The following is a 21,002-nucleotide window of genomic DNA, read 5'->3' on the forward strand; positions in this document are numbered from 1 at the left end:
AACGCACTTCGCGAGTAGAGAATTGATTTGATTTTGGAAACAGTGCCAAAATGGCTGCTTCGCTCGCGTTGATGTCTTTTTCACCATACAAAATTTGGGCCAGTACGTTCGCGCCTTTACACTTTTGATATGAATATTGCATAGATATATTTTACATTATTTGAGAAGCATTTACTATTATATTGGTCTACAACAGGGGTCACCAAATGTATACGGACCGAGTATTTTCAAAGGTGAACTTCGTTAAAAATAAATTATTTCTGTCTCGACTTACTGATGAACATCTCCAGGACTTCATATAGATTGCACCAATATCCAAACAAGCAATAAAATTGTCTCTTTTCTCATTGATATGTAAAATATAAATATTAAATACCTTTGTAATCTCCGTAATTACCTTTTTTTAATAAATGTTTTTTTTATTATAAAATGTGCGGACCGCGAAGGTAATTTCTTTTCTTAAAATGGACCCCGAGCGAAACTAATTGGTGACCCCTGGTCTACAATGACCATAAAATTTACATCATATCAGCCTATAGTCGTCCACTGCTGGACATAGGCCTCTTTAAATTTAACAACACATTAACATTTATAAAATTTACATGATTGACTAATGACTAATATGTGTTATTTTATAAAGATTTACTGTTTATGAGGATTTTCCAAAAAATGATTATCAAAAGTTTAAAATATTTTAATTTACGTTTTTCTTTGTTTCGATCTCTCGTATTTTAATAATTTTATACTTAATTTTGATTAATTATTCCAGCAATTATTTTCAGGTGGGTATGTATAATTATGTTGAAATATTTAATTTTAATGCAGACAACGTGACACGTATCTGAAATAAAATTATTTTTAATTACAAATCTTCTAGCGAAGTATTCTTAGGAAGTCATATATTTTGTCGCGTCACAAGTTTTATGTACCTACTATTCACTTATATAAGTAGCGTATTCATTTTACATAAGGCATGCATAATATATCATATTTTATATACTTTTAAATATCCCATATTTTTTAGTAATGTGATCGTTAAAAACTCTGAAATACTTATCTTTCGGTTCATAAATTACGAAAATACAGTGTTTTAATTGCTGCCCGTAAGTCTTTCAAAGATAAAGTGCATATCTTATATCGGTCCTACATTTCAACATAAACATAAGTCTCATATTTTATTGGTATGATACTTAAATATAACTCGCTTCTAGATTACATGGAAATCATAATTACCAACATGGATTGCAGTGCAGGGATTAAATTTACAGGGATTAAAAGTAGATCTACTTGTTACCATCAGTAGCCCTAGCACGGCCACCAGTAGAAATGCGAAAGTATAGACAAACTGTGGACATAAACTAAAGGTGCCGTTCCGATCTTTACCGCGGCCAATCGCGACCGACAAAAATTCAATTAAAATGCCACTTTATGACAGACTATAGTCTATGTCATAGAGTAGGATATTATTTGAATTTTTAGGACTATAGTTTGTCATAAAGTGGCATTTTAATTGAACTTTTGGAAACGAAAAAAGATCGGAACGCTACCTTAAGTTTATCTCCACAGTTTGTCCATACTTTCGCATTTCTACTGGTTGCCGTACTAGGGCTACTGATGTTACCACTTGCTTGCATTCCTTCGCGTGGAAATTTGTGTATCTGGATCCGTACATTCTGCTGCGATGAAAACTACTAAAATCAGTTATGATAAGGTTAAAGGAAAAGGCATGAAGGGGTATATATCAGGTGGGCTATTTTAGTCTATAGTTAAATTAGTAGATTTACTTAACGACAATTTAGCCATTTTTAAACCATTATTCTGTCCAAATGTGAAGTATCTTTGTTTACTCTAATTTCACCAACATCGTAGCTTTCTACTAGCTGCCAAGCATTAGAGCTGTAAAGCGGGTGCGATAATTAATGTCGATAAAATTTATAGGTAGGTAGTTTCACGAGTACATGTTCTTTCACCTTTGCTCCAGTTGCGAGCCCGCCCACCCGTGACGGACGCACCATCGCTCTCGACTAGGGCATTACAAACGAAGAAAATATCGACAAAATTTATTTTTTGTGATTTAAATCCATAGTTTTCTGCACTATCTTTTGTCATCCTTAGAATGTAACAATAAAAAGACTATAACAAACTTGGTTAATGAATAAGCTAAACAATGTTTTGTCCTTGTCTATCAAGCGACTTTTCTAGCGGCTTTTTAAAAAAGGAAACCCAGGTTTCATCGAACACAAGGCAGATACTACGACTTACCGTGCAATGACAAAGTGCCTCACAAACAAAAGCTGTAAGTCAAATGGATCCCATTCGGAGTTGTTTGAACCCTTTTGACATGGAATAACATTGACGTACACGGTGTTATTATTTTTTCGTTTATGGATGTTTTCTGTCATTTTTAGATTCATCGATATGAGGGATTCGAAACGGTTTCATTAGAAATGTTTACTGTTACACGTAAATGGAATATTGTAAAATAAATATTAAAGACCATGATCCAGATTTTACCGGCGCTATGTAGGTGACAAGAGTCTGCCGTGGGACGGTCCCACCATTGTTCGTGACTTTCACAAATATTTTAATTATATATGTCGCGAATTTTAACCACCTTAATGATAATTAATTCGAGATTTAACCATTATAGCGGTTATCGCGGTGCTCTCTAAATTACTTTTGATTTTATCGCGTGATTAATTTACTAAATAGCCGGGCCATGCGACCTCATGCATAGAGTGTTATCAAGTAATCAAGTCATCAGTTTTAAAAAAAGCAGATTTTTTTTTGTTGTTGCAGGCACTATGTTCAGGCCTTAGCCCTGCGCTTGGTATCCCTTTTGAACATTATTCCTTTCTAACAAAAAAAAGCAAGTGTATTAGTCTAATAAATTCGGTTAATAAAACGGCTATTGAAATTCGTTCACCTTTACGGTCAATACACCCCGGAGCCCTTCCTACTGTCACGGTAATAATTCCAGGCGCAGTTTAAAGATTGAAAAATCAGGATACCTACTATTATATTATTATGCTTTAATTTATATTTGGGTAAAATCTAATTTTAATTCTCAAATATCAAAAAGACCTTGTACCTACAACTCCCTTGGGGCCTTTTAGTTGACACTGTTTGCTTGAGCATTTATATGTCTATACGTCCGTGCCGTATTAGATCATCGAGGTATGAACATAAAAATATTTTCATACCAAACTAAACAGTGCCATTGATAAAACAAATAAAGATATTATCAAAACAAACTATTACACGTTTCTTTCGACATATATCATTTAAAAACACTAACTGACCGTAACCACCCATTTAACATTTAATTACAACAGCCTAGCACCAAAACGAACCCTATTAAAGCAGCATAGAGCTCAATTTACATTAATCGCGTTGGGTTTAGTAATTCATTAGTGACCATAGCGCACGGCTCGTGGTAATCAAATTTGGACTTTATTATCAGTGTTGTAGGATTTAAAATAGCTTTCGGGGTGAAGACTAATGAAATTACCCGCTCGGCCGGTGTTAAAACGCTGGCGATGTTATAATTTATTAATATCAGCTATCTACGCCGTGACCGTACATTATGTAAAACAATATCGCACCTCGCTTACAATTTGTTAATTATTTAATAGCTATCATAATAATTTATGATGTTTCGTATGAGAGGGCGGAGTTGTGGCTACCGGTAATCACACAACTCATTAGTGACTTCTTTTTTCATCATACAATGAAATAAATGTTGTATGTTTTTGTCTGTACCTATCCTAGGGGAGGAAAAAAGATCTAACCAAACATATCGCATTTTAGACTTATTTACGTTAATTCTTCATTTAAACTAGCCGAGCAAAGTTAAGCTTCACTTATTTAATTCTTTATAATTGAAGTAGGTTTCGTCACCCTTTAGCTAAACAAACGTAAACAATATTATAATAAACACATTGTATACGCGAGGAAATTGATTCCTAGACAGTTGACGGACCTACGTCGTTTGGTCGGCTTATGTTAATTCAATGTTAGCTGTGAATTGTGATCGGTCGGATGAGTTTGACTGAACGCGACCAAATTACTCAGGTCCACCATTTGCCTGGTAATCCACTTCATTGATAGTACAACATTAGTATAACATTAAGCCGTAATTTCACCAACGACCGTTAAAGTTAACGCTCGAATTAGTATCACGTTTTCGTTTTTCTTATGAATGAAAGAGAAGACTTGACATTTTAACAAGCTGTTAACACTAACAGACGTTGGTGAAATTGGGGCTTAATCAAAGGTCAGTTAACGTGAGATTTCACACCGGTCCTGTTATTCACACAAATTGCCGTACTAATACTAAGGACGAGTAATTACTTGAGACTGCAATTAAAGCGCGTTCACATGCGTAATGCATCACGGAAGCCCTGTCTCCTCTATTCCCTGGTACCTCTCCCCAGGGTTCCAATTCTTATACCTCGAATGTCGCTTCGATTGCAGGCTCTGTCGCTCACATGTGTCGCGTGAGAAATTTTTTAACGGGTTTTGGCCCACCACACTTTGCCATTTGCCACTACTGTATCTTCTCTGTTGCCGCGATTGACCGCAGTATCTAACCGTGGAAAATCTTTGATATGACCTCAGGGAGCCCAAGGGACATGTCAAAGCTGTCTTCGGACAGACAACGAAATTAATCAGAACAAAATAGGAGTAGGAAGCTCACGAAGGATAGTCTGTGATCGAGGTGACATTCTAGGCATGAGAATCGCTCCCCAGTCTTCTCCCCTGGCCTCACGGAAACGTTCCCTGTCCCCCTTCCCCCGCGGTAATGGGGCAGGGGTCGACACGCACCGCCGACGCCCACTACACTGTAATAGCCGACAATCGCTTCTGACTTGGTATTTATTCCTATGGGTATACTTATGGGAGAACAAAGGCATTTTCCGAGGAATCTGTGACCTTTGGTCACCCTGGTTTTTCTCGGTTTTCTTTGATATGGATGACTTTATCACCATAATAATATTATTATAGTTATTTAGATGTTATGTTTTTTAAGTTGATGGCAAGTTTTTTTGTTTTAGATTTCTGTCTTTTTAGTTTCTTTGCCCCTCAATCATAGAGAATATAATAATATTATAAGAACATGCGGTAGAGTCTATATTATGTATATGCTGATTGTATAGAAAGTGTAACTCGAACTACACCTGTTGTTCTAACCGACTTTTAAAAAAAAGAGAGATATTCTATGTCCGACCGTAGTATTTTTTATTTGGGGTTATGTATGACCATAGATATTATATACAAATTTTATTCCCTAAAACTGATTATTGCTATAATATTATGTACTTTTTACACTAAGGGCCTGTTTCACCACTTCCTGATAAAGTGCCGCATAGGCTATCCACAACTTTTTGACATATTCTCCATACTCTATCTGTCAAGTTAAGTGGTGGATAGCCTATCCGGCACTTATCAGGAAGTGGGGAAACAGGCCCTTAATAAATACAATTAGCTGAATATTTTTGTACACGTAGTTAACGCTTTTAGTAGCTTATTTACGTAGCTCAAAATATCTTAGTCAAGGTTCGCAATAAAAACCACTGACGCAGGTTGGTAAAAACCTAAAAGTTATATCTACAAATATTATATTATGAACATAAACAAGTGACTAATGAAATTTAAAAAAAAAGTAGGTACTTACATTTGTACCTAGTTTAATATTTATATGTTGAGTTAAAAATAAAGAGCCAAGAAGGCAGAAAACCCCAAAAAATAACTAACAATTATTTCTAGAGTTTTCCTCTCCGTACCTCAAGTAGACAGAGAAACACCAATTCGTAATACATAAAAACTACGAAAAATACTTAAACTCAGACTAAAATAGCAAGTCCAAACCTGAGCAACAAAGTTAAAAAAACGGTCAAAGGTCACTGACCTTGAGTAATTAATGCGCAAAAACTAGGAATATGAAACTCAATCACGGCTTACAGTTACCGTCATGGGAACCGCCTCTCATACATATTGCACTACTTCGCGCATGTTAATATTACGCTTTATTGCCATAATTATCGCGTTATGTATGTACGGTGCGTACATTTCTCTTTTTTTCCACATCTCGCTTTCTCACCTTGTCAACGAGGGCATCGTATCTTTGTCATTGAGAAAACTTGGAAATGGTGGCTGAATTCGTGTTCATTTTGCTTCAGATTTTCTTAAAAACTTGAATCCGATTCATACGGGTTCGAATCCCGCCGACGGAACAAAAAAAGTTTTCAAAGTTCCTGGGTCATGGATGTGTATTAAATATTCTTATATCTTTAAACGAGAAAATTCAATCTCGGAATCGGCTCCAACGATTTTCATGACATTTAGTACATATGGGGTTTCGGAGGCGATAAGTCGATCTAGGTAGGAAACATTTTTAGAAAATGTCATTTTATTCGTGTTTTATCGAATACCGAGCAAAGCTCGGTCAAACAGCTAGTGTGTATTATATGATAAAAATCTTAAATGTATGTAATTATGTATAGTACAAAAGTATTAAGTAAATATATTTCCGTAGACCGTATGTTATTGAAATTTAAAAAGAGAATCTTTCAAGGTGAACTTAATTTGTATTGATATAGGTCGAATTTGCTTGTAAAACCCCCTAAAAACTGTAAACCTACTTATCTGTCATGAAAACCTTAGCACCTACCTATAGCTATAGTATATTTTTTAAAACAAAGTACTCAAACGATTAAATCAGCTATTACCGTAAGTTACTTTTTAGTATTTACTCTATGTTATAGGAGGGGCATCAAGGACATCAAAATAAAAAGCTATAAACTACCAAACAGGATACAGATACGTTAACCATCGATTAAATCTAGTGTCATTGGAGCGTTAAATGGGTCCCGGCCGAAAATCTACTAATTTCCTGTCGATTAAAAAAACATAAAACGCCAAGTTCGCCAGCTCGAGAGGGGGGCGGGGGGCTCGGGGTCATAGCACCCGGCAGGAAACGGTCACGGGTCGCCGCGCGCTCTTACGAAAACTCTTTCTAGGTATAACACATGCGCGCCCACTCGTATAAACGGTTAACTGCTTTGCCGACGTGATTCGATGCTGCCATTAGGTGTTAAGAAACTTTCGAATTTCGCAAAGAAAAAAGTTGGAAACGCAGGCTGGTAAGAGATAAATATCTCTAAATATACTAGTATGGGCGGAATCGACTGTGTCTTTACATCAGCCAAGGATGTATTGCAGTAACAGTCTATTCAAGTGCATAATTTGTCACCAAGTCAAGCTTATATTTACATAAAAGTATGTGTTTTTATTATTTAGGACAGTCTATGGTGAAACTTATAGTTTTGCTCAATGAAAGGTGTCCTATATTTCTCACCAACCACAAAAATTATGAGGAAGCATTTACTCGAGTATTTGCGGTGAACATGAGATAGAGCTCTACATAAAACAAATAAATACGTGCAAAATCGCTAATACTATTACAAAAGTAGAAAAAGTGACTTCAGCAAAAAGCTGACAGCCATCATTCTCAATCGCAATCAGAACCGGCCACATTAATTAATACTTGAAATAATACGAATCGATTATTTGAATCGATAAAAACTGACGCGGAAGCGTCAGCAATTATCGGGTGAAAAAATAATTTTATGACGATCCATTCCGCTCATCATAAATATGGAGGCCTGGGAAACGCGGGGTCAACTTTCTTCTAGCATTTCACAATAATACGCTTATGCGCAGTCGGTAAAAACTCCGCCTTGTACGGGTAATTGGTGTTTAATTAAAAGAATATTCTCGTAATGATACGTGTTACGCTGGACGAGCCATTTGTGTGTTATTCTATGAGATTTTGTTATCCAAAGTTTAAGGGCGGGTTATCTCTACTTTAAAATTGATCTTTTCTCTCAGAGTAAAAAAAACTTGTAAACATTTACCTTTATAATGATAGTGTGACAAGACAATTATAGAGATGATATTGTGTGGCCAAATAAAAGTAAAGGAAATGTACAAATAACACATTGCAAACACAGTTACCCAGCACGTTAGCATAAATTCAGTGAATAAAAATATTTATCCAAGCAATTGCGTATAAATTCTATGTCCTTAATTTTATATTCAGTAAATCCTCTCATTAAAAAGTAATAAATAACATTAAGACCCTTTCACGGCACCGAGCGTGACATCTGCTTAGCGATACTTCTTTTGCGTCCCATAAATATCGCCCAGTTATCGTTATAAATAACTAAAATGTTTCATCGGCGAAATGCTTAAACATGTCGCGGCGCACGACCTAAATCTGGCGCGATTTGCAAACTATTAAAAAAATAAATGTCACTTTTCACATTAACGTAATTTCATATTTCGAACACCCACATCGGCCGGCGAGGTATAATTAGGAGAAATGATCGCAGATTTTACACGCGACAGGCGTTGAAAAGGCTCGCTCGTGCCACGCGAATATATTACCGATTTTTGTTGCAACACTCGTAAAATATGTTCGTAAAACCTCGGGTGTTAAATAATAATGTCTCATCTTTATTGAATATTTAAATCGCATTTCGCACGCGAATGCCAACAAAACCAAATCGAAATCGGACGAATCTCATTCATTTTATACATTGTAATCGTCGTAATAGTATACCATTGCGATGTATTAATTCTCGATTATTGTTCTTAGAATTTCGACCACACGCAATCAATATTGAAACAGAATCGATCGATTTATCGTTTTTAGAACAAAACGGTTCCAAATTTGAAACCGTCATTATCGTAGTCTCTAATTCAGATTTCCCGCCTATAATTGACATTGACACGTCACTTTTTGTCTCGGTCGATCGGGCGGAGCTCCGCATGCGGCCGTCTCTCTCGGCGCGCGATGTCACGTGCGATTGTCAGCGTAGTGACTATTTTGACAATTATGTCATTTGCTTGTCACGGGGTGTCATTTGGACGACGAACGATTGCCCTGTAATTTTGTTTGGGATTGTAGAATTTTAAGGTCATTGACTCTGAAATACAGAGTATGGGAATATCTTCCCATCGTTTGTATGTGTCATGTGTGCTTTATTGTTCGATATCCGACTTTGAAATTGGGGTCAACATTAAGGCTGCGTTTCCACCAGAGATGTGCGGGAATGCGTAGCGAAGGATGTGTTTGTAAAGAACCAATAGAATCCCTTCGCATTTACTATGCCTCGGTCAGCTCTGGTGGAAACTGCTTAGCGGAGCTATATTTTTGCGCATACAAAACAAGCGAGGGATGCGTTGCGAGAAATGTGTGTTGAAATGGATGTGTTGCTAGGTTTGTGCATACTGTACCAGCGCATTTTTACAGCTCCGCTACACATCCTCGTAGGCACATTTCCATTGCACATCTCTGGTGGAAACGCAGCCTAAATCCAGGCTCGACTGAGTGTTTAATACTAATTACTTACCAAGTACTGAATGTTGTCCACAATATAGTGTGGGAACAGTACATTTTTTAGAGACTAAAATCATCTCCAAATTCCGTAAAAAATATTTCAGAGGGTTAAGCGTGAAGTGGTTACGCACAGACAAACTGTATCATTTATTATACATGTATGTATGTGACGTATATATATTGTAAAATACCATAATAATGCGGGATCGTGAATGAAGCGCGATACGGGTCCGTGAATGAGGCGAGACGAAACGTTCTGCTGAATTAAATATGAGCCGGACTTTCATTCAAAACCACGTGCCTATTGTACAGTGTACTATTTCCTACTAGAACACTCATACCCAATCGTTTAGTTAAGTTATAAATTTTGTAAGTTTCGCTTAAATTCGAAAACTGATTTGGCTTATTTTAGTCTTGAAATATATGCGGAAATCTAGGGAAGGTTTATTGGTATAAACCACAAAGTATGTACTTATTATAATATAGTATATTCTCAGATTAAAAAAGAGGTGATTCTTCGAAATAATTATGCATAGACTATTCCTTGTGAATTTGTATTACTTACTTATTTTACTAACTTATTTTACCGAGATTAGATTCACGTAAAATCTGTATTTGTTTGTCTGTCTGGATACCGTAGTCGCCTGCCGCATTCTAATACCGCCTTTGTGGTCGCCGTTCGCCGAACTGCCGCCCCGCGAATATTGATCCAGGATCACCATAGCTCACCTACACGGAATATTCAATATCCTAAGTTATCTATGATCTATCTAGATATCACAAATACCGATTATCTAAACAAATTATGATGAATGATAAAAATGCTAATGCTACTGTTTTAAATATCCCTTTATATTACAATTATTGACACAATTATTAAGAAACAAAAAATTATTTTTAATTAACAATATATCAGTAGTTATCACTTATCACACGAACAATAATAGTTATTGGAAAAAAATTATAAAAGTTCTTCATGTGCGCTCGTTGATGTCTTTTACAGGCGCGCTCCAGTGTTCATCCCCTTTTGCGAATTATTGTCACTGTTGTAGTCGAGGTAAACATAATAGTATTATCAGAATATCCAAAATTTGTTCTTGAAGATATCAACTTCAGTTTTCCTGATATTAATTTTTTCTTGAAGGGCCCAAAAAAACTTTTTAGGCACACCCAAGACTGGCATGTTTTTTTTTTGTTTATCTGCTAATATTATAACGATTTTATTAGCAGACGAGGAAGAATCTGACAAGAGTTAGTAGGTATTAGCGTGCAGGCGTGCGACGGTAATAATAACTTAGAGCGCACCACGACCGCTCCCGCCGCGCGGCTCCATTGTCATCTCGTGTGGTGGATATTTTAACCGGCTCCCGAAATCGAAAAAAGTATATTATTCACTAGCAGATATTAAAAAGAAACGTAAATATTTATTTCATTTTAACGAAATATTAATAACAAGAGACTAAATAAGAATGTGGGCAAACAACGAAAGTTTGTGATTTACGCTTTTACAAATATCATGCTAACGGTAACAAGACAGAATCTAGTCACTAAATATTTATGTATATTATGCCTTTTAATTATCACCATAATATTATAAACTGTGCCAGTAACGAATATAATATGATACGTTATAATATTAGAAAGTTATTAAAATTAAATTTTGCAATATCCAAATATTAAAATTAAATTTTGCAATATCCAAACGTAGTGTGTGGTGAAAGTATCTTGATCTTCGCACCTTTATATATTTCATTCTTTCGAACGCAAGTTTAAATCTTTGTTTTTGTGCAGCTTATTGTTGAAGCCAGCATGACAACCACAGAAGTCGCGTGATCATGAAGTAAAGATATATCGCTTCGGTGTTAAAAAATATTGAGAATTAAGTGAAATGTGAACTTAATTTTGAATTAAAAAAACTTGTACAAATCATGCCGTTATAACTAACCTATCGTCGCTCTGATCTTTGCCGTCACCTAAATTAGCTATTATAAATTATAATATCTGTTAATGCCGTGTCGTGCGACAACGGAGTCGTGCGGCGGCGCGTGCGGCAGACGTGACCGTCACACGTGGCGCGAATAGCCGCGCGCCTAATGAGCACGTGTGTGCGCGCCTTTACACGATACTACTGGACCCCGGTGTTAGAAACTATACTGTGAATACCCCTTGTCTACTCTGTGGTGAAGTTGTTGATAGTTTGACGATTTAGCACTTTTTTTTATAAGGAAAAACTGCTGCAAATTTCCTTTTTTTGGGGTCCTATCGTTAGTTTGATTTAGCCCTTCTTATAACGCATTGTAAAAGGCGCTTATGAATGGGTAAATGAAAATGGGAAAGTAGCAAACGAATACGCCTTCTAGAACGCCAACTATGATCTACGAAAACCATAGAATAGAATATCAACAAGGTATTTTATCGAAATATTGCCATATGTATTATGTATGTTAGGCTGTCTCAAATAACATGGCTTTCAGTGAAAGGTTATTACGTTAAACGTGAGAAATGAAAGCTTTGAAAACCTGAAAGCCGATCTGTATTCTGAGAATAGGGAAAAAGCAAATAATTACGGTGCCAAAGTAATAACCCCAAGAAACCCCTTCAAAAGAAAAAAATATGAGAAATATTAATAAATCAAATGAGACCAACACTGATCATCAATATATTGATACACACCCATATCGATCTCTTTATATAAACGGAAACTATTCCTTAAACGGATAGCTTTTAACAATCACTTCATTTTATAGTTTTTCTTGTAATCGGAAAAAAGTCAACGACGTCTCGGCACGCGCGGTCTTACCCTGTACGCACATAGCATCCAAACTGGCCGGACAGAGATAGAACTATAACAAACTAGCGAGAGAGAGAAGGATAGACATATGATAAATGGGCACGACCGACAACCGAGAAATGCAGTCAAATTAGGAGAATTAAATATCAATGTCGGTATCGTACCGAATATTTGAAAATATACCGATAATTCAATCGGTTTCGTCCCACATTTCATTTTATCGACGGCATTTTATGTTGTCCGTTCTTCTTTTATTTGCTGTTGTTTTGCTTTTGTAACTTACTTTATTGGATGTGCCATTTTGTACAGAAAGTATACTATGGTTGGGAATAGTAGAAATCATTATTCTGAAATCCCTATGATTATGAATAACTTCAATGAAAATAGTTTATATCAGCACAATAATTCACATACAAACTTCATAATATCTTCAGATTTCATGATAGCATTCATCGCCTCAACAAACTAAAGCCTAATTATTTGCTAAGTATAGGTTCGAAAAAGGTTTTATTGAGCACAATGCGCGCACGTGGGCGCGGGGAATTATGCGCCGTAATTATATGACGGGTTCGATTCTCCGTTTCCTCCTCATTCGTCATTACTTTCTCTTTGCTTTTCATTTGATCCCCGACGGTTTTGAGAGACGAAGAATAGGATCGCTGTCGAGATGTTGAGTCCGATATGACTCAGTTAATAGAAAAATGGGAGCTACACCTCATTGTTTCCGAAGTGCGCGTGTAATACTTTCGTGTATTACTCCAAGTCACTCCTACTTTGACTGAAACGACTCGTCATATAAGGGACTCGTAACAGTAAAAGTATCATAGAATTTTTTTATAGCCTCGCAGTTTTGAGAGTTTTGCGAAACGGTGCGAATACAATACACACTTAGGAAATCTGTCTGTACATAAAATAGATTACGGAGGCAGGAACGGCCAAGGGCGGTGTGAATGGGCCCCGGACTAGGCACAATGTGTAGCCGGTGGGTATGCGCGGGTATTACTCGCTAGGATATGAGGGGTATATAATATGGTGCAAGTAAAAAAAGTTGAACAAGTTGGTTTGTTTTTTTTTTACCGTGTATAAAAGGAAAAGTGTCTCTTAGTTCCTTTTTGGCTAACCATTTCAGAAATGTCTTCTGTAACCGTCAACCTTCAGCTATAACTACTATTAGAACTAGTATCCTTCCAACTATAAGTACTATACTCCTAGATTATTTTGAATAGAGATTATGTTTGTGTGCTTGCGAATAATAAAGTTAATATTTAACCTTAGCTCCTAATCATAGCTTATATGTAAGCAAAATCATACAAAAATTAACCCCCATAGACTATAGCCAGTGTTTCCACTCTTGAACCATTCCAAGATGGATATTTTCGTTCTGCAGAACTTGAAACCGAAAAGCGTCTTTTATGGATTTCGGAATCAATTTTATTTCTTTGAACATTTCTCAGAATCTGCGAATAAAAAATAAAGGACGCGTTTATGGTCGGAGCTGTGCGTTTAAATGTTGGCACTACTGTTTAGTGCGAGGGAAATGTTGCTCACGATTGTCTAATATTCGAACGCCTGTAGTTCTGAGTACGTGTAAAGGAACTGACGTAAGGCAATTTACAGCGAAACGAGTTAAACCATACTAATATTAATATTCAGCGTGGTACGTCCGATTTTATTATGCCGTTTGACTCGTCGTCTTTCAATTTTACCGTTTCTTTATTTTAAAATGTTTCTGCGGAACGTCCATTTACTTTATTACTAAGACTAATATTTAATGTGAGTGCTATAATTAGGTATATAATAACATAAATGTGATGTGGTGTTTACTATCAATATAATTCATTATGTTTAGCATCATTTTCTTCCTACGTTTTTATCATTTCGTTAAGTTGTCGGGCGTCGAATGAAATATGTTACATGACACCAAAATAATACATTAAACATAAGATACAGTATCGATATGGGACCAAATATAAAACATCGTCTCGAAACGCTAGATTAATAACCCGAGACAACATAGTTTATTGCGAATATTTTATAAGCAATAAAAAAACAAGGAACGTTGCCACCGGCCACCGCATAAGAAAAGCGGCCGTATCAACATAAAAAAACGACAAAAATAACCACGCACTTGGAATCGAAATGCAAAAAAATGTCGCGAGAAAGAGAGAGGTAGATACACCGTTCCAGATAGAGTGGAATGGCAGAAATTTCGAATTTAGAATGCAGCGCGTGCGTTGGACATCCGTTGCGGCAAAAAAACGAGGCCGCCATCTATCGAACCTCGATGACACTACGGCTCCTTGATTTTTAACCTTTATCGTAAAACTTTTTTTCTGCCTCAAGTTTTTCTGAACTTTAGCTCAAGATTTAATTGTAACGAGCCATAACGGCGAAGAGCAAACATTTTTAAAGTGTGTAATTAAGTCACCTGATAGATTCGTTATTATTATTAACATATTACTACTTAATTGGGATTTTTATGCTGGTCAATATACCGGGTATAATAATTAACTAACCTATAAGATAACATGAATTATATTACACATATACTGCCTTTTGTCTAGTAGAAATTAGTTATCTTTGAGTTTATTTACTAAATTGTTGTCAGGAAACTATAGCATAGGAATATCCTAAGATTAAAAAAATATCAAGTACTTACGATTTAGTTACTCAGTATAAACTATAAACCAAGGTCGAAGTCTTTAAATAATAGCACAGTAGTTGTATAATTAAATACATATTATGATGGTTATCTAATTAACGGTGAGACCACCGTAACGAGTTTGATCGATCGCTGTCATTAAATAAACTACATATACTTACTTCCCGCTCGGTGATAATACTATCGAAACGTTTGTTACACACAATTTCTCTTTGGCTAAAAGGTTCTAAAATATAGCACTTTGTTAGATGAATAGTAAAATTTCCTTTTTTAAGTAAAAACTTTGTACACTTTTTTTAGGGTGGGTAAAAAATGATAAATTCGCGTCAAAACACAAGAGGAAATAATATTCCCTTCTCAATCTGTTGCGTGGCGAAAATGTATGCTCTAATTTTGACTTCAGAGTTCAGCCTGCAACGGCATGTAACGGCATCCCGGAACGCAACCTATTGTTTTTATTTTTAAGATTGTGGCAAATGTTATTGATATTTCAAGAAAATTCTTTTAAAAAATTTCATTCGATGGTCTTACTTTCAATCAAATCATTTATTGTATCGTCGAATCTCAGCATTGCCAGTACAAGTTTTTCACGATATATTTTTTACTTTTTGTGTACCTACTTGCACAATGTCTTTATTGACCGGTATTGATGCTCCCCGCGTGACGCCGGCTACCACCGGGGCTAAAAAATGACCGTCAGGGTAAAAAAATTACGGACCCGGGATTGACACTGTCACGTCAGATGGATTGGCCCCATTACCGCGGGATAACGAGATCCCTCATAATATGATAACAGTTTTTGTGTTTCCACGAACGACGCACACAATATTGAGATTTATGTCAGTCATCAATTCGGATTAAATGTTGTAAAAACGTGATAATTACTACACTGTACGAGTACCTCCCTGATACAGGTATGTCAAATGAGTAGGTATAGGAGCTCTCAACTGACATTGCAGGGTCTTGCTATTTTATGTAAACTCTTTTACGTGAATTCACACGCGTACTTATTGTGATAAATACTAAAGTGTTCCTATTTGTTCAAAAAGAATTCGAATATTTGAATTTAAACCACAAAACGAATTTGGTATATCCCCAGGAACGTTGGATAGTTTTTATCATTGCAAAAGTACACTCACAATAAATGAATTTCTATTCCAAATATATTATAACAGCAATCAGCTGTTAGTAAACGAGCTTCGTCAAACTTTTTATAATCCAACATTTCATATCGCCAGAATTATGAGGCCTTAACTTTATAAATATTTAGGTGTCTTATTAAAAATGTTGTTAAAACTGATTAAAAATCTGTCTCTGTCTCGAGTGCGATAAAAAGTGGAGGGACCACCGGTAGCGTAATGGTAATATTATACGCGTTATCTGCCAGATAGACGTGCGTAGCGGCGGAAGTCGGGATATTAATGCCCCGACACGTGGCCACGAGATACTGTTCATAGGAAAAATCGTATCGTGAAAGAAGGTATCGTCAGTTATACTTACCTCAAGTATAGAGATGTTTTACGTATAAAATCATAACAATAAAGTATAAACCCCTTAATATGTTTTGTCCTTTTTTTATGAAATAAGGGGGCAAACGAGCAAACGGTCACCTGATGGAAAGCAACTTCCGTCGCCCATGGACACTCGCAGCATCAGAAGAGCTGCAGGTGCGTTGCCGGCCTTTTAAGAGAGAATAGGGTAATAGGGGAGGGTAGGGATGGGAAGGGAAGGGAATAGGGGAGGGCAGGGAAGGGAATAGGATAGGGGATTGGGCCTCCGGTAAACTCACTCACTCGGCGAAACACAGCGCAAGCGCCTTTTTTTTGTGAGAACGTGGTATTTCTCAGGTCAAGCAGGCCCATTCGTGCCGAAGCATGGCTCTCCCGCGTCTTAGTAGCTACAGGCTACAGCCTTAATAAAATGAAAGAAAAAAAAAAAGGATGTAAATTACAAAATTCCTAAAATAATCGATAGTTGGCAGCTCTATTAATTATTATCGATAAAGTTTTGGAGACGCGACCACTAATGGGCGAACAGAGCGGGACGCCTCCCGCCATTAGTCTGTTTGACACCGGACATCAGTCACGCTTCATGTCGGGTCTTACCTGCTTGATGCCTCCCCTCATAATTGCTTCAAATTTAATAGCAAAAAATTATAAATGCAAAAACTTATCTATGTAAGTATATCTATTATAAACTGCAGCAAAAAAGTCAATGGTGTTTATCAAGTTTAAAAGATTTCTTTTTTAAAATACTAGTTTCTTAAAATACCTAAACCAAGCTTCAGACATCTGAAGATAATTTTAGTTCTTGACGTAATAGGCTAATTAAAGTTTATACATGGAAAATCTGAACATTTTTTCCAAAAAATATTCCATCGATAACAATATTCGAGTACATCGCCCCATCACTAGAGTAAACTGTTCGACGCGCGCCGGTAGCAAGTAGTGTCGCATTGATAAATATCCTTGAAGATCGTTCACTCTCGTGATAATTCCTCTGCCAGCCTCATATTTGTGCCAGTACTCAAAAATATATTCTAAGGCGGGGGCATAGAGTCCAATATACGATGCAAATAGATCCCAGATCGAACCAGAGGCTTTTATTTATGAGACGCTCGGTAGGTGTTTTATAGTTATTTGATAAAGCGCTATCGTGATTATTTAACTTGAGTTTTTGACAGCTGGTGTCCATTTTGTCAAGAAATGCCTTTAAAATAGCCCCTGGATATATTACGGACCTCGAAACACGATATTAATAATGTAACGTCCAATGCAAGAAACTAATAGGAGACAAGAGCTACCGATCGAAAAATACTTCTATATTAATATGTGTGTTTTGATGTTACCAATGACATTTATCAGTTATACCATCAAAAAATTCCAGTAGACTTATAAATTTATAATATTAATATTGTAGCAGCTGAACTATTGTTATATTAGATATAAAAGTTACAATCACGTCGAAATCGGTATACTAAAGCCATTTTATTCTATTTCAGGTAAAAAGTGGCGGTCGCTGACGCCGCAGGACCGGAGGCCGTTCGTGGAGGAGGCGGAGCGGCTGCGCGTCATCCACATGACTGAGCATCCCAACTACAAGTACCGGCCGCGCCGCCGGAAACAGAACAAGGCCCGGCCCAACCAGCCTTCGGCGCCCTCCAGCGCCCCGCCCTCCGCGTCCGCCGCCCTCGGCTCCCCCTACGCCACCGCCACTGACTCCCCCGACGGCCGGTACTCCCACAACCCCGGCGCCGGCTTCTCCCCCTACCGGACCTCACCGCTCGCCTCCGACTACCAGTCGAGCCAGTACAACGGCCACGTCCAGACGCCCGAGTCGTCGCCGGCCCGCTCCCCCGAGCCCCAGGGCCGGCGGAGCGCCCCCGCCGAGGCCCCGCTGCCGACGCCCGACGCCTCGCCCGTCGAGAACGAGAAGGAGAACTTCCAGTACGAGGAGCGGCGCCGGGCCATCAACGCCGCGGCCCTCAACGACTCGTACTCGTACAAGTTCCGGACCGGGGGCTCGTACTCCCCGGCGCCCGTCGCCGCCATGGGCATGGCCAACGGCATGTACGTGATGTGCACCCAGCGGACGGCGGCCGAGCAGCCCCCGCTCGTGACCGGCACCTTCTTCCCGCCCGTCGCCACGTCGCAGGATCAGCAGACGCTCGGCAACACCGCCCCGCGCGTCTCGTCCGCCCCGAGCGGGCCCCTCGCCAGTGAGTACGGCATCCAGTACCACCCCTACGAGCAGTACGAGCCGATCTACAAGACGGAGGACACGTACGTCGCGCAGTACCCGGAGCAGCCGAAGACCGAGTACGACGGTGGAGCGTACTTCTCGGAGGATCCGGCGGCGCAAGGGCAGGACGGCGAGCAGTACCTCGGGCCGCGGCCGGAGATGCGGACGGGGTCGCCGGAGTCGGACGTGGACGCACGCGAGTTCGACAAGTACCTGGACTACGGCGCGGAGGGGGCGATGGAGCAGTACCGGTACGAGTACCGGCCGTACTGCGAGGCGGCGGGGGGCGGGGGGGAGTACTGCGGGGGGGAGCGCGTGTACCCCGCGCCGTACGCCGCCGTGATCGCGGGCGCGCCGCCGCCGCCGCAGTACGCGCCGCCGCCGGCCGCGCCCGACGCGCGCCCCGACGACGAATTCAGCGTCATCCTCGCCGGCGTGCGTCAGACCTGCTACAGCAACTAGACCCGATGTAGCCCAAAGAGTATCTACGTTTATTCTTGTAACTATAAGTAACTTGACTGGTAGACTTTTGAAATGTTTTGTCGAATCGTTGTAATTGTAATCTGATTTCTGAGAAAATCTTCAAACCGTGGTCTCATAGTAGTGCAATTATTGTTATTTTTTTTTACTAAACCGAGGCGTGCCTAAAAAAATAAAACATTCCTGCCGATTACGTCTGTTGGCTAAAATTTTCCATGATAAGGACAATCAGTAGGTACATGATGATTAAGGTCAGGCTATATTATAGTCTATCGACAAATTTACAAAAAAAATGAAAAACATCTTGACTTGGAGTATTAAGTATAGTAATCGAACAAGCGTTCATCCAAATAGCGGAAATGCCTCTCAAGTAGTTTGTGCGAAGATCCAATAATGTTCTTTATGTCAACAAGTACCTAAACTGTACTACAAAGTATTTGAGGCTTAGGCAAAACACATAACATAAGAGCGTTTTCCCACCTTCCGATCCAATACCGGTATCGAAAACTAAGCCGATATTCGAAAGCCAAGGTTAAGTAAAATATATGAAACCTAGTAGTTACTTTTTTAACTACCCGACTTGATATACAATATCATTTTATTCTTAATGGCTGTCGAATATTTGCAATGCCGATATCGAATCGGAAAATGGGAAAGAACCTAAGAAAAAATATTACTACAAAACTGGCATTACCTCATGTATTACTGACTGTCGACTGACTTACCATATTCCGAAAAAGATCCAATGTAAAAATTGCCACAGCTGAAGCAATTTTAATGTGTGTAAATAAAAATATATAATTGTAATGTGTAATTAAATAAATTTAAATCGAATTTCGGATGAAATTTGAATGTATTTTAATCGTATAATTTTAAAGTTTGTGAATATTGAGATTAAGCAGTAGCTTCGACTGTAACAACATGCCCGTGTTGTGGCTGGTGGAATAAATTGGTGCTATGTGTAGGGGTCCTAAAGTTTGTTATTTTATAATACCCGAATCTTCGAGATTTTTCTGTCGCGAAAGATTATTTATTTGTATTTTATTGTATATTTTAAATCAAGCTTATCATAAGATCTTCCATACGCCTGTAGATATCGTGTAAGTCGTTAATATTTTCGGTAGACCTACGATGTTTGTATAAAATGTACGAATTTGAAAATATCTCATAGCTATAATATAATTTGTATTAATTTTAGTTAATTTGGTTCCTTAGAATAATAAAAAGACACTCGCACTGCGAACTTCGTTCTTCCTTGTAAGAAAATTTATAATTAATAAAAATATATTCGTAAAATGAGTTTTTATTTTAATTTAATTGAATAAATTCTTCTTTATGAGTAGATTTAGACAAAGCATACCACGTAAACCACACAACGTGGGAAAGTAGATAAAATTTTTGGCTAGGATTTTCTTGCATAAGCGAAACATTTCTAGAAAATGATAGCTGATATATTTTTTCAAACCTATGCATTATAATCATAATCGACCGATTTAAAAAGTAAAACAAGAAAGTAAAATTAATGCATAAAGATAAAATTACCGTTTACATATAATTTTATGAAATTCTCACCACACCCACCATCTAAAGGAGAACTGAGAGAAATATCAGAGTGTCAATTTTTATATTATAATTTTTTATTAAAAAGCATCCTTTTCCTAGGTGACAAGAAATGTAGCATCAATAAACAACACTAAACCCTTAATTTACATAATGCAAAACACAAAGACAAATAAATTATTACGAAGCAATAAACGTATTAATCACGATCCTAAGCGCAATACCTCACACTTGGCCAAATAAATCGCTAAACTACGGGCGAATCGACGCCCCCTAACAGAAAGCGCATAAGTCCAAATAAAATTAAAATTACTAAATAATTTGCGCACGTATGTGCCGGGCCGCGGGCCGCGGCGGCGCGC

At 37.9% G+C, this 21,002-nt stretch overlaps 1 protein-coding gene across 1 annotated transcript in view; it reads left to right on the forward strand.

Moving 5' to 3' along the window:
* The window catches only part of LOC121726780 (transcription factor Sox-17-alpha-B), a 108,270-nt gene extending 87,894 nt beyond the window's left edge, over positions 1 to 20,376 (forward strand). The window contains exon 4 of the mRNA XM_042114295.1: positions 17,861 to 20,376. Coding sequence (XP_041970229.1) covers positions 17,861 to 19,062 — 1,202 coding nt within the window. The 3' untranslated portion in view covers positions 19,063 to 20,376. The remainder of the gene's footprint in view (positions 1 to 17,860) is intronic.
* Positions 20,377 to 21,002: the final 626 nt, after the last annotated feature.

The sequence above is a fragment of the Aricia agestis genome, chromosome 1 (assembly GCF_905147365.1).
Source record: "Aricia agestis chromosome 1, ilAriAges1.1, whole genome shotgun sequence".
NCBI lineage: Eukaryota > Metazoa > Arthropoda > Insecta > Lepidoptera > Lycaenidae > Aricia > Aricia agestis.